This window comes from Rousettus aegyptiacus, unplaced genomic scaffold, assembly GCF_014176215.1.
Source record: "Rousettus aegyptiacus isolate mRouAeg1 unplaced genomic scaffold, mRouAeg1.p scaffold_m13_p_5, whole genome shotgun sequence".
Classification (NCBI taxonomy): Eukaryota; Metazoa; Chordata; class Mammalia; order Chiroptera; family Pteropodidae; genus Rousettus; species Rousettus aegyptiacus.
This window is the reverse complement of record NW_023416308.1, coordinates 90,966,332-90,981,740: the sequence shown is the minus strand read 5'-3', so window position 1 is coordinate 90,981,740 and position 15,409 is coordinate 90,966,332. Positions and strand designations below refer to the sequence as shown.

The 15,409-nt window shown below is 46.4% G+C and overlaps 1 protein-coding gene across 2 annotated transcripts in view; it reads right to left on the bottom strand.

The window, feature by feature from the left end:
• NELL1 (neural EGFL like 1) overlaps positions 1 to 11,486 on the bottom strand; it is a 692,265-nt gene extending 680,779 nt beyond the window's left edge. Inside the window, exons 1-2 of one of the 2 annotated variants that reach the window (XM_016138479.2) lie at positions 11,262 to 11,486; positions 3,352 to 3,480 (exon numbers count right to left, since the gene is read on the bottom strand). In XM_016138479.2, the coding sequence (XP_015993965.2) occupies positions 3,352 to 3,480; positions 11,262 to 11,316 (184 nt within the window). In that variant the 5' untranslated portion in view covers positions 11,317 to 11,486. The remainder of the gene's footprint in view (positions 1 to 3,351; positions 3,481 to 11,261) is intronic. The other variant, XM_016138478.2, reaches the window with a different exon arrangement.
• Positions 11,487 to 15,409: the final 3,923 nt, after the last annotated feature.

The window sequence follows — 15,409 nt, the reverse complement described above, 5'->3', positions numbered from 1 at the left end:
TCCATCTTCCAGTAAACAATTATGCCTCCTCCACAAAACAATGTCCACATCTTAATCCCAAGAAGTCATAAATATGTTACCTTAAAAGTACTCTCAAATATAATTAAGTTGTGGATCTCGAGATAGATTGTCCTAGATTATTTGAAGGGGTCCAATATAATTACAAGGGTCTTTATAAAAGAAAAAAAGGAGGCAGAAGAGTCAGTATCAGAGAAGATAATCTGACCACAGAAGCAGGACAGAAAAGGATATGACACAGATGCAGATGTTGGAAAGCCATAGCCAGGAACCACGCAGTGCAGCTGCTTCGAGAAAAGGCAATAAACTGATTATCCTGTAGAATGGACACAGCTCAGCCAACACCTTGATTTTAGCCCCCCAAAATCCATTTTGGACTTCTGCCCTCCATAACTGGAAGATAATAAATCTCTTTTGTTTTAAGCCACTCAATGTGGTAATCTGTTAGAGCAATAAAAGGAAACTAATAAAGATTTTGGTACTGCTGTAACAAAAAAGTAAAACTGTGGAAATGACTTTGTGGAGTACTAAGCAGAGGCAAAAAAAATTTTGAGGACCATGACACAGAAAGACTGCCTTGAGCACGCTGTTAGAAATATGGATGATGAGTGAGGACTCAGAATGGAGAAAGGAGCGTGATAAACAAAGAGGAAGAAAAAAAAACCTATATTATAGAACACTTAAATGATTATGAGCAGGCTATTAGAAATATGGATGTTAAAAATACTGCTGGCGAGGGCTAAAAAGGAATTAAGGAACATATTGGAAATACAGGATCCTTGTTACAGAGTGGCATAAAGCTTAGCTAAACTGTGTCCTGTAATTATATGAGAAGCAAAACTTGTAGAAGATACACTTGGACATTTAGCTGAGATTTCCAAGCAAAGTGTTGAGGTGCAGCCTGGTTCCCCCTTGCCGCTATGACAGGCTGAGACTTTTGGAAACAATCAGAAGGGACAGACATGAATCTCTGGAGGGGAGCCAGTGGTCAGACTTTGTGATAAGCAGAATAATGGTTTCTTACAGATGTCCACATCCTCATTGCCAGAACCTGTGAATATGTTTCCTTACATGGCACAAAGGGACTTTGCCAATATGATTAAATTACAGATCTGAGTTGAAGAGATTATCCTAGATTATCCAAGTAGGCATGATATAATCACAAGGGTCCTTATAAGGAAAAGTCCTCCTCAAACTTCCATAATGAAGTGACTCTTCCCACCAAAGAAGCTGAGAATCCTTTCCGGTTGCTGTAACCTGGTAGACATCCCAGGGACAGGTGCCAAAGCAGAGAACACACAAATAAGAGAGCAGAATTCTAGCCCAGAAAGCCCATTCTTGTGGAATAAATAAATGAGTAAATAAATAGTGAATAAAGTAGGCAAAAATCCTTACACATAGCACACAGACAGAAGAAATTTTTTTTTCAACCTAAAATGTTTATTAATCACCTACTACGTGCAGGACCAAGACTTGGCCCTAGATATTAGGGGTATCTTGATAGGCACATTTCTGCCCTCATGAAGCCTGCAGACAAGCCTGGCTTCCATAGCAACTCTGCTGACAAAGTATCAGCATCACGGCTCAGGCCAAGAATAGCATGGCCTCTCAACAGTAACTGAGCAGACCCTGCTTGCACAATGCAAAGAGAAAAGTAATCCAGTCTATACTCTCTTAATCATACCCAGTTTACCATTCCTTAGTAAGATTAAGTGGAAATTAACATATCCATAGTCTTATTATGTATCATTATATACTATCTGTAGATTTTCATGTTTATCATTAACAAGGCTTAAGTTATCTACATAGTAAATATGTAAATCTCATCCAATAATGTTGTTTCTTTCTAAAACAATCCTTTTGTTATCTTCATAAAAGGCTGAGCTAAAAGAAACCTGCCAGGCCTTTCCATAGAGGAATGAATACCCAGGCTACCCGATTGCCATGTCTGATCAGGTTGCTCCCCAGCTTCAGCCTCTACAGCCTCTTTGCTCTGAAAGTAAAATACAAAACCGCTAACATGGCCAACAAGCAGAAGTAATTTTTACAGTAGTTAACAACAAATACATCACCTTCCACCTCTCCGAATGGACACTGGCCATAAATCACCGGTATACACAAACCGATGGATATCAGTTCTGCCTACAGGGTCCAATGTAACCTAGCCTCTGCCTACCTCTCCAGCCACTCACCACCCTTCGGCCATGCTACTCATCTTTTTGTTGGTTTCTGCCTCAAGACCTTCACCTATTTCAATCTCTGCCCAGAGTGATGAGCCTCGCCCCTTTCTACGCCAGCCTTTCCATTCATTTTTCAAATCTCGGCTGATGTAGCACTTGTTCAAGGCAGCCTTCCCCTGACTACCATCTCCCGGTCCCAGTAAAATCAGATCTCCCAATACTACTCTTATTTGACAGTTTATACATCCCCTTAATTGTAAGTACAAAAATCATAATTTAATAATTCTTTGTGTAATGACTGTTTACCACACCACATTTTGGAGCAGGGGCTGCATCTGTCTTATGCACACTCACTCGTCACTCTATTATTAGCATGTTGTTCCCTGGTCTGCAGGAAAAGCTCAGTGATAATAGCTAGAACTTACTGAGGGTTTCCTGTGTCCCGGGCACTGTGTTAACCACGTCACGGGATTCGCTTTTCTAATCCTTACCACAGCCCCATGAGGTAGGTACGATTATTTTAAATGAGGGCACAGGCAGAGTCTGGCTAAGTCATTGCCCAAAGTGTTGAAGCCAATAAGTGGCAGTGTAGGAATCTGATCCCAGGTAGCTGGGCTCCAGAGCCCAGGCTTTTAAGAAGCACGTTATGCTGCCTTTATGAATGCCGTTGAATGATTTAATGAAGTATACTCAAGCCTAGTGGGCAGAACCAATTAAGCTGCACCCCTAAGAGAATACAGTCGTAAACCATCCTCTGTGCTCATGGTCTACCTGTTAGGTGAGAGATACAGCTATAGGAATAGGTGTGGGTATAAGTAAAGACACAGATAACAGTTAAAGATATATCCTGTGAAAATAATATGGCTGCCCGATGGCTTTCAAGGACTTTTTGCAAATTCATTCCACTTTAGCTCTCCAGGAAAATATTTCACCACCAAACCAAATATTTTATCACATGTCCTCTAGTACCCCCTTCGCACTGTCAGAACACCCGCCATCTATCCGAACACTCTTGGCATTTCTCAAGATTCCTTATGATGGTAACACAAGAGAAATAGCAGAAATGATCTTCCAACAAACACACACCAGATGAACATTCTCCAGACAACCTCCCCCGCAAGCCCTGCCCCATGCAAAGGAAGAGAGCCCTTACCGTGAAATAAGAATGCTTTGCTGGCATTGTTCAGTCCAGACACCTGCGTGACGCCAAGCGTAGTATTCACGAGGTCAAGCTCGGTGATAATATCCATCTGAAGGTCAGGGTCCATCCCAGAGCCCAGCACTGAAAAGGAACACAGACCTGTCATGGCTTAAAATGAAGACTGCTCGCAGCAGCAATATGGAACAGAAATTACAGAGGCCAGGAGCGGCCAAGAATACAAGGAAGCCAGTGGTGAGTACTGGAGATGTTCTCTCACCGGGCGGAAAAGGAAGGCAAGTCTGCTCCATTACCCCACTGATACTGCAGTTTCCTTGTCCCATTTCCCACCCACTCCCATTTATTACAGATGGACAGTCCCTCATCCAAAATGCCCAGGGCCTAATATATTTCAGATTCAGAATGTATCATATGTTAGAAAGGTAATATGGCCTATATACCACATTTTACGTAACCTCCTCAGCAAAGTCTGAATCAGTACCCCACAATCATACACCATATTCCTGGAACAAAAACTATGGCATTTTCCTCTAATTGCCTAAACAGAGACTATAAATAGCCGCATATCACTTGAGGTCAAGTTTTGCCACCAAATGAGTTTAGCTCAGGGCAGGTTTTGCTGTCAGGTGAGTTATGAAGAAACTGAGTTTCCAAGCTGTTTCAGATCTAGGGACGGTGGATACAGGATCGTGGCCTGGAACTATCTGCTTTCAGAGACAAATGAGTTAGCAAAATGTGACACCACCATCACCAATAAACACCCCCACAGAGCACCCCCTAGTAACCTGACACGACCACCTGTGAGAAAGAGGAAAAAGACAGAAAGGGATCCTGCCCCCCATTGGAGAAGGGTGGTGGAGACACTGGCCAAAAAAGAGGAACCATGAACCTACAGGTGTGGGGCGTGAGGGGGCGGGGATGGTCTGCAGAAAGATACATTCAAGACTGCAAAGTGACTTCCAATTATATACGGTAATGAGGCTAGAGCTCACCCTAAGGGACTGTGTTTAAGCCATTCATTCACAAAGGGTGCATCCATCTACACTTAGCATCTCAATAGTGCAATTCTGCTCTCACAGTCGGGAATGCTTTAATCAGCAACAGCTGTCAACTTTTGTCTAATGGTAATGCAGTCGCAGAGGCAAGATTTGGAGAGCTTGCTCCCAATTTGTCCCAGAGACTGAGTGAAAGTTCATCAGGACATCAAGAGCTATCCCAGCCTCATCTGTCCTCCCACCTCACCTCATGCCCCACAGACTTAGGAATAAAATCTATCTTCTCCTTGCTCTTCCAGGGAGGAAACAGGGACCACTGCAGCAACTTAGGCTTCCGTCAAAAGAAGGTTGGTCAGGCAAGACTCTTTGGAACAGAAGCTCGTCATCATCGCCAAGGCAGACTGAGGGTTAAATTAAAGGTACAGTGCAGATAATTGCCTCCTCAGTTTGTGTCAGGCTTCCCCTCGTCCTCTGAACCAAAGGTTTAAGTCTCTCCCTCACAAACGCAGCAGTTATGAAACCAGTTTACCCAAAGACAGCTCTTCCATCCATTCATTTTGCATTCATTCATTCATTCAGTACTTTTTCAGCAGGTATCACTGAGGCTCACTGTATAACGCACATGTTGCCAGGTACTGGAGACGTCCTCATCGGGCACGCATTCCTGGGGCAGGGGTGCAGAGAGGATGAAAAATAAACAAACAGACAAGATAATGTGAGATTGCAATAAATGCTACGCAGGAAACGCAGAGTAATGAAATAGAAAGCCATTTGCCTGGGGGCTTTAGAAAGGATGGTCAAGGCAACTTCTTCTGAGCCGAAACCTAGATGACAAGAAGGGACCATCGATGGGAAGATCTCGGGTAAAAGCTTTCCAGATCGAGAGAACAGTAAATGCAAACCAGAAACAGAGGAACAGAGAGGCGGCCAGTGTGGCTGGAGCAGAGTGGGCCAGCGGGAGAGTGGCGGATGAGGACAGAGAGCAGCAGATGAGGCCAGAGAGTGGGCCCTGCCTCGTGAGCCACAAAACAGAGACGGGTGCCGTTCTCATTGCAACGTGATATCACTGGAGGGCTTTACGGTAAGTGTTTAAAGGGAGGAAGAGTGGGATATGCTCTGACTTAAATTATGATCTCACTTACGTTTCCATCCTACCTGCCTGATACTGCTCGTCCCTCACACAGACTGAAATCACAAAGACTGAGTACCTGCCCTGTGTGAAGAAGCACTGAGTTAAACAGGCATCTATCGGCCCATCATAGCACACCATAGACCTCTTGCTGAGACCGGCGATGTTTCTCTCCAAGCGAGCTCAGATACCAATAGTTCAGTAATCACCTTGAAAAGTCAAGAAAGGAACTAATATTTCAGAAAAGAACCAATATAATAGTTCAGATCTATTCTGCTCTACATCTATATGGCAGAAATTAAATCAAGAGTGATCCCAGAATACCTCTAAGCTGGTCTTTCTCTGGATAGAAGTTTGGAAAGTGGTCTGAGGAATGGGTAGGCCCTTAGCTGGACAGAAAAGAAGCTGGACAGTGCCTTAGGATGCAGTTAATTAACTGATGAATGGAGGCACAATCATTTCTTTGGATTCAATGACCTCAGGGAAATATGAATATCTGGGGGTACCATGAGAAGGAATTGCATTCAAGCCAAGGAAACTTTCTAAAAGGGCTGTGGTTTATTGGCTTCAAATATTTACCCCTCTCATATCCACACCCTTTACCGTGTGGCTTTGCACTTCCTTCCACTATAGTGGGAGTAAACCTCTCCATCCCTTGACCTTGAGCCTGGCCATGTAACTTGTTGGGGTCATTGGGATGTTAGCAATGTTACACAAGCCTGAATGTTCTCTTGCACTTCTGCATCATGATGAGAAGAACACTGCCCTGCTAGTCCATTGGTCCAAAGAGACTGAGACGAGAGGAGTAAATAGCCTATCTGGGTGAAACCACGCACAGCCAAACCTGTCCTAGACAAGCCAATACCAAACCAACCTACAAACATATACACAAAAATAAATGTTGTTTTAGGCCACTAAGCTTTGTGTGCCTTATTATGCAATATGATCATGGCAACAGTTGACCAATGCAGGGACTAAAGACTCACTATGATGGTCATCCTTAAAATGCCTGGATCCCTACACTAGGAGCCCTGAACCTGGACAAGCCTAAAAGCAACCCAAACAGATTCTGTAGAACTGACAGAACACCCCAGCGGTGCCCTCGAATCCTCATTCTCAATTGAGAACATAGCTCCCTCAATCCAGAAAGTGTTGTGGAAACAACACTAAACTAAGAGCCAATTTCAGTCCTATCTACTCCCCCTAACTCTGTGCACTTGGAAAAAAAAACCCTTCCCTTCTCCGAGTCTCAGATCCCTCATCTGGAAAATGAGCATGATGATACCTGCCTCTCAGCCTTGAGAGGGTTCAGCAATATCTGCGTGAAACTTCTAGCACATGTTTGGTGCCCCTTTGTGGTTTGATGTATCTGTGTTTCTAAGGGCACCTCTCCAGGCCATTTCGGTTCCCTGGTCTTCAACTCAGCTGGAATCATACAAAAGGTACAGATGACCCCCTTCCTCCTAATCCCTCCACTTGTCCAGCTGACCTAGAAGGGCTCTCACTCTGGCTTTCCTTTGTGAAATCTATGTTAAATCTGTGCTCGCTCCTCTCCCTACAACCCACAAGTAAAGGGGATTCCCTGGCTTTAAGATAAATGTATTGCTCTTGTTATGAAAACATCTCATAAAAACAGAACAAGAGAAATCAGTTAGGTTTCCAGATATGGTTTTCTTCTCTCTCTTTAATTGGTCCCTTTCAAGATGAAAATGCCCGGCGCAAATAGCAGGATGTGTAAAAGACAGCACTTTGCACACTGCCTAAGGAATCGGAAAATCTATTAATAAGATGGCATTTACATGGCCTCTCCTGAACCTTACATAGCATGACAGTGTTGGTTCCATTAAAAATAATTTTTTTTTTATTTTAATGTTTCTGCTTCTTGCCCTTTCCAAGGAAACTCTATTAAAGTTTTCTACTTTGGCCGTAACTGCTCAATAAATGGCTGAAGCTGGGAATTGGAATTAAGCAGGATAAAAAGCTTCTGGGGAAGAAATATCTTTTAAAACCTAGAAGGCAGAGTGTCAATGTCACAGAGACACTTATCGCCTGGCTCTGGGATTCCAAACCTCCACCCTAATCACCCAGGACACTTGCTGCTGCTGTTGTTGCTGCTGCTTCTGGAGGATCCTCAGCCCTGCCCAGGCAGTGCTCAGGGCCAAAATCCACTCACTCCTCCTTCAAGGTAACAGACCTAAGCTCCCAACCAAATCACCCTGGGTCGGGCTCAGTTCAAATCTAGTCTGAGTCATTGTCCATGGTGGCAATCTGTTTTCCCCTGGTCCATGCACAGGAACATGATGCTGGAGAGATGCTCCAAGATCCCATCAGCAGTAGGATTTCACAACCAGTTGATGAGATTTGGGCTCCTGGACTCCTGCAGAGGTTCATAATACCCTAAAAATAATATCCCTGAAGACTATGCTATAAGCCTGTTCCAATCAGCCAATATTTCACATGCTCCCTGGAGGCTGGGGGCTCTGTTCATACCTCAGTTCAGTTCCCAGTTAATGAACAGCATAGGAGCTTCTACAGAAAGGAAATCTCTCTGAGTTTCCGGCAGGTGGCAGCAAAATGCATTCACTTAGCCCCTGGGGCTATCTCCAACCCTCTGCCCCTGTGACCAAAACTAACTGTGAAGCCATGAATTTTTTTATTATTCACATTTCTAAGCCATTGGAGAAAACTCATGGACATGTGTTCTTACTATTATTATTTCAGTCTTCTAAATTTTCATTATTAGTGTACCTGGAAATCTCAGATTATTTTTCACCCGTAAATAACAAGAACTGGATAACTGTACCTCCTCCTATCCCTTACTCTCTAGAACAAGTTCTCTGAACAATAGGCAATTTAAACAGCTTCCTGTGACACCTATCATTAGATCTTTTCCAATGTAACTGCTACTGCACTGCAGTGCTGCTTTAATTAAAATGTGCCTGATATCATCTATTCATTTCCATTAAAAGGCAGTGATATCTGAGCAGCTCACTAAGTGCACCGCACGTTTATTTCATTTTGGACTGTTAACAGCCCAGACAACAATTGTTCCACTTGACAAATAAACTTTCCAAAGGGCTGTCTGGATCCTGATGAACTAATTGCGAGCCAGCCTCTTCTCCCTAAGAGGACGGACATGCAATGCAGAAATAATGATGGTTCCTGAGCAACATCGAAGAGGCTGCCCCCAGAAAGCTGCTAATCATATCCCCTCAGACTACAAAAAATTGTTAAGTGAAAGAATTGAGATATAATCCACCACCACCACCCCACCCCTCTGATCCTTCTGATAATTTTTTGCAGAAGAAATATGTGGCCTCTGGTGTTCAAGTAGTGCCAACCCGCACAGAAAACCCAGGCTTCATATGCAACTGCCACAACCAATGAGGCAGGCCCTTCCATGCTCCCTGCCTCTGCACAAGCTGTGCCCTCTGCCTGGAATGATTTCCCCACTTTATCCACCTGAAAAACTCCCTAGGCACTCTTCACAACTCTCAATTGCCACCTCCTGATTAAAACCTTCCCTGACCACCAACCCCCACCCCAGAATTCATTCTTACCTTTCCACCACTGTATGTCCTCAATACAAACTTCTCATACTCCCACCTCTTTCCCTGCCCTTTCCCATAAAGCTGTAGGATAATAAAAATGCTTTCCAGAGTTGGAGGAGGATGAACAGGGAAAAGGGGGTCAAAAACATGGTGACTGAAAGAGACTAGACTTTGGGTGGTGAGCACACAAAGCAATATGTAGATGATGTATTATAGAATTGTACATCTGAAACTTATGTTATTAACCTATGTTACCCCAATAAATTTGATTTTTTTAAAAAAACGCTTTCCAGTTTCTAACTAGAGTCTCAGCTAAACTCTAAGTTCCCAGAAGTCAAAGGCAGAGCGGTTTCCTCTTTGCATAAGCAATCCTAGCCCGCCAGAAAGGCATTCCACTGTTTGCCCAATGAATGAATAATTACATGAATGAATCTTAACTGCAACAGAATTTTTTACAAGATTGAAAGGGGCTTGGTGTGGGGAAAGAAAAGAGACCTCTTTCTTAAAGATCTCCACTCCCAGGTGGAGGCACTTTTGCCGACTTTTCAGAGTAATGAGAACAAAGGAATTAGGCATATTTGCACTTGAGGATGTGAAATGACCGACGGCTTGCCCCCTCCCTCACCTAGTTTCTCTCTCTTGGGTTCTTCTTTAAGATGCCCACCAGCCCCAGATTCTCCGCGCAGGGCTGGGAGCCCAGGCTCTGCATTAGCTTTGTCCGTCCTGATCTTCCGCGGGCGCGTTTCTCCCGGTCTGTTCTCGGTTTTAAAAGACTAACACATCGGGATGGGCCTGAACTCAAGAAGCAACTATTCTAGGCTGGACTGAGCCTCCGCGTCTCTGAAGCTTGAGGAGGGGCGGATGAAGACAGAAAAGGACTGACAACTCCTTTTGTCCGTGGAGAAGTCCACACTCGAAGCTCTTCCATTAAGGAAAAGGAAAACTGCTACCAGCAAATTGGTAAGGGCCAACAGGAAACTCCTAGACCCAGAGCTGTAGTATCCTCAGGAGGGCTAACTGCTAAAGAGAGGAGCCCCGGGCGCAAGCGGAGGGAACTTTTGAGCCACCCAAGTCCCGGCCCTCCTTCCCAGCCCTCTCTGGCTAAACTTGCTGCCTAGGCTGAGAAGGAGTCTGTGCCTGTAGAGCAAGGAAAAAAGAGCAGTAAAAGAGGAAAAGAGAAAGGGAGAGCGAATGACTACACACCAGTTCTGGGGTGCAAAGTCGGCAGTGCGTACTGAGGCGAGCTGAGGTAGGAATGAAAACTTGCCACACTCCCCCCACCCAACCCCTCCTCCGAGAGCCCTATTTTTTGCCAATTTCCTACTCCACTCCACCCCGCCCACCGTTCCACACCTAACAGCTCCTAGAAGGCAGCTGAGAGCAGATCTCCAAACCCCTGGGCAAATGGGGGCTGGGAGCAAGTGGAAGCTGAAGGAAGGAAGTGGGTCTAGAGTCCTCGCAACTGTGTCTGGAGGCAGAACGAAGTGGGGACTTCGGAACATTACTCCAATTATTCTTGCTCCTTTCTCCCCCAACTCCCAACCTATAGCAAGGGAAACACTGGTACGGAGCCTGAGAAAATCTCCCCAGACTGCCTCCACTGTTCCAATTCCTCCTTCACCCCTGGGCCAGGGCGGGGCGGGGGGGGGGGGGTGCGGAGACAGGAGAAAATACTCCTGGAGTTCGCCTGCGGAGAGTCAGGGGCGGACGGGATGGCAGAACCCCGGGGTTAGCCCTCACCGCGCGCCGCGCCTTCCCAAGCCCGGGCAGCGCCCGCCGGCCAGAAGCGCTCCCTCTGCGGGTACGACCCTCGCGCTGACCTTCCCCGGCTCCGCGGGACGCGGGCAGAGCGGTGTTCATCGCACCTTTCAAGTTCGGGGGTGTGGGGCTCGCGGGTCCGCCCTGCGGTGGGTCTCGACCCGGAAGCCGGTTACTAGCAGCAAGAGAGTGCGCTCGCCCGGCCGCGCCCCTCACTCCTGCGTCCGCGAGGCCGCGTGCCCCTTGGAAGGGGGCACTCCTCGAAGGCACCGTCAAACCTGTGAGTCCCGCTTCCCACCCCTCCACCCGGAGCAGGGCACAGAGACGAGAGACCCTTCCACGCCGCGCCGCCCTTCCCCGGACCAGCGCGGAGCTAGGCTCCAGGTCTCCCCACGCCTGTGTGGGCGCTGGGCACGGCGGCGGAGCTCCCCCCTTTCCCTCGATCCCACCCACCGCCCCAGCCGCACTTACCTGTCCTGGCGGTGCACACACAGAACCATACAACTAAAATCACATCCATTGGCATCGCTCCCGAGGGTCCCCGCCAAACGAGGCGCGTGAAAAAGCCAGGAGGAAACAAATGCGTCTGGATCCAGAGGCGCGTCGGGCTCGGAGGCACCAAACTTGCTGGCGGGCGGCAGGGGAGCTGGCTCGGCGGCGCCGGGTGCTGCGCTCGGGGATCGCGCCCAGGAAGGCGGCCCCGGCCGCCCCGCCCCCAGCCCGCCCCCCACCGCGGACGGCGACGGCGCGCGGGGCTCCGGCCGCGGCCCCCGGACCCCGCTGCGGCTGCGCTTGCCTCAGAGCTGGGGAGGAGTACGGAGCTCCGCCACTCCGGCAGGTTGCGCTCGGCGCTGGGATCTGGTTTTCCTTCGCCCGTGGAGCTGCAGGCGCAGCAGCCACTACCACCGGGAGCACCGGAGCTGGAGTCCTGTGACCGGCGGTCAAAAGGGAGGAGCTGGAGGCGCAAGCCGCCCCTTCGGCTTCACGCGCTGCAACCCAGCCGAGCCGGCCTCGTCACTGTCGCCCTCTCCGACTCGGCGCCGCGGTGGAGGCTGCCGAAGTTGCCACAGTTCATCCCGGCGGAGATGAAGAACTGCGGAGCCCTCGCGGGTGGGCTTTTCCCCTAGGGGAACCCTAAGGAGGCGCCACGGAGCGCGCCCAGCCCCTCCTACCAAAACAGTCAGGATTTGGTCAGACAGCTGGTTTGGGAGTGGCGCATAGGGACCTGCGGGGGATAATGGCTGAGTCCGGGCTCACCACCTGTACATTCTGTCTGCTCTCTCCCGTGGGCCCTCTGACACGTTTGGTGATGCAGCGAGAGGGCGCTGAGGCAGCGAGTGCAGAAAAAGAGCCGGAGCGAGCTACAGTGGGGGTCTGGGGAGCCTATTTGCAAACCTTCCGGTTCTGCAGGGCAAATGCTGCCACATAGGGGAAATTCTTAATCATGTTTTTTTTCCCCCCTTAGGTGACTTTTCTTAATGATTTTATCAAAAGCCCTACACTGCTTTCATGGTCACATTTTGACCTCTCCCACTGTTCCCCTGGGACCCGCCCCCCACCCGCACCCGAACACCATTCCCTGGAGAGAAAAGGCTGGGCTTTGTTTTCGAGGTATGGACAAGAAGTCCTCCTCCCTCTCTGAGACCCCCTTCCGGACCCGAGCTTTCCCAATAAAGATTTCCCAAGTTGTCTCATTTCCATCCAGGAATGCTATTTATAACTAGGATGCAAAGTCAGGAAATCAGATGACAGAATCTCTGATTTACACCAAATGAGACCAGCATGATTTAAAGCTCCGGCTTGCTCATACATACTAGGCCACTCTCTCTGGGTTCCTACCCCTTTGACACTCTCAACAGGGGTCCCAGAGAAGGAAAGGGGAACTTTTTAGAAGAGCCCTCCCTCGTTCCCTGGGAACCAATTCCAAAGTTCCAGAATCCTCTTCACTAGTCAGGATCTTCCCTCCCCGCTTCTTGTGCTCCCTCTCTGCTTGCACATTCCTAGCCCCTACATTACTATGACCCCAGGAGCCTTCACCCAAGGTCACCAAACTAGCAACACAGTTCATTAGGAGAAAAGGTTTTATCTACATGTTCTTCTGATCTCTTTACCTTGTGGTCCTTTGCAGATGAAGAATATGAACAAGCAAGTAAATTCCAGCTCCTGACACCTCAGATGGAAGGAAGGAAATTAACGAAGAAGTGTGCTGACCACTCCAGAAGTTGAACTGAAAGATTAAGAGGTAAACTGATGTCAAGACTGAAATGATTCCCCAACTCTTCTTGGATTCAACTCAAGCGCAGAGCGGATCTGTCCACCCTGACCCTGTTCTCATTACAGAGTGGGGACTTTTTCCTTCCACCTGGAGCATGTTACATTTAAAGCTAACATTAACATCACACATCTTAAAGAAATTAGAATTCCTCGAGTTTGGTCAGGCCTTGTGAATGAGGACACCCATAAACCATGTTGTGTTGGGAGAGCTGTGCCCCCAACTCTCCTCTGTGGTTTTTAAATATGCCTCAGCAGGAGCAGCCTTTAGTGGCTTTGAACTGTTGTTTCAAAGGCCTTTTTATTGATCTCAGAAATCCCATCATCCCTAGAAGTCCCAGTGACCCCCAAAACAGGAAAATGTTCTCTGAGTAAGACCTTTAGAGCTTTCTATCTTAAAGTCTCTGTATAATTAGTTGGTCCTGTGGGATGGGGCTTTTACCATGTTCCATTAAAAAATAAAGCAAGACATATGTTCTGTCAAAGCTTTGCAGCATCACACCCATTAATAGTAACAAGAGTTCATCTCAACAAGGTCATAAATCTTCTTAAATAACTAAGTACTTCAATCTCCTCCTTTAAGTGCATTTCATGAGTGAGGATTTTGTGTCAACCTGTTAGGCTAAGGTCACCTTCATAGAACTGGACCAGCAAATTTCTGTAGTGGTGATGAAGGCACCAGGTGTCTGTGTATGTTCTCAGTGTTGGGATATTGTAATGGGGCCTATGCTCGGAGGAGGCAACAGTGAAACTCAGTTTACTCGATGCCACACCCCAAGTCCGCCCTGCCCCTCTGAATGGCCTTCCTCCCTGGTTTCTCCAGGAGCCAAGGTCTTCCCTGTTCATCCCTTTGCCTCTTCTTCCCGACCACTAAGTGTTAGGGAGCCTCGGGGCTCAGCACTCAGCCCTCTTCTCTTCTAGTCATATTCATTCCTATATTCTCATCCAGCCTCATGGCTTTAACCACTATCTATACATTAATGATTCTCAAATGTGCATCTCCAGCCAGCACCAGCCTCTCCTTTGGACCCCGGTCTAATATTCCCAACTATTTGTTAGGCATCTGAAATGTAATATGGCCATTATCAACAAAATTAAAAACATTTGTACTTCAAAGGACACCATAGGAAGTAAAAAGACATCCCACAGAATGGGAAAAAGGTTTGCAAGCCATATATCTGAGATTTGTATCTGTTAAAAACTATTATAATTCAATCGTAAAAGACAAATAGCCCCATTTAAAAATGGGCAAAGGCTCTGAGTAAACAATTCTCCAAAAAAGATATACAAGCAGCCAATAAACACATGAAAAGATGCTCCACATCATTAGCCATCTGGGAAATGCAGATCAAAACTACAATAAGATATCACTTCACACCCACTAGGATGGCTAAAAACAAAAAGACACAATAAATGTCCACAAGGAAGTAGAGAAATTAGAACCCTCATTACTGCTGGTAGGAATATGAAATGGTTCTTCAAACAATCAAACATAAAGTTACCATATGATGCAGCAATTCTACTCCTCGGTACATATGCGAGATAAAGGAAAATATATGTCCACACACTAAGTTGTACGCAAATGTTCATAGCATTGTTCATAATAACCAGAAAAGTAAAAACAGCCCAAATATCCATCAACTGTGATGAATGAATAAATAAAATGTGGTATATTTATACACTAGAATATCATTCAGCAATAAAGAGAAATGAAGTACTGATGCATGCTACAGCATGACGAACCTTGAAAACATTACACTAAGTGACAGAAGCCAGTCACAAAGGACCACGTAATGTCTTATGATTCCATTTATGTGAAATGTCCAGAAGGCAAATCTATAAAGACAAAGTAGATTAGTAGTTGCCCAGGACTAAGGGGAAATAGAGGATTAACACGTCATGGCTAAGGAGTATAAAGTTTATTTTGGAGGTAATGAAAATGTTCTAAAATTGGTTGTGATGACGAAAAAAAAAAAAAAGGAAAGAAAAGAAAAGTGATTGTGATGATGAATGAAAAACTCTCACAAATAGCCACAATGTACTAAAAACCATTGAACTGTACACTATAAAAGGGCAAATTGTATGGTATGTGAATTGTATCTTCATAAAGCTTTTTCCAAAGCTTTGTTAATGATCATGAAAAAAGTTATAACATGATCAAACAAGAACTTTCCATTTTTCCTTCCTTCCAAACTTTCTTCCTACTGCCTTCTAAGGAGAGGGCACCATCCTTCACCAGATGCTCCAGTGAAATAACCCAGGGTTATCCCTGACTTGCTTTCCTGATACCCCCAATTCCAAGTCATCGAGCCCTGTCAGTATACCTTAAAAAAAATACCAAAACAACC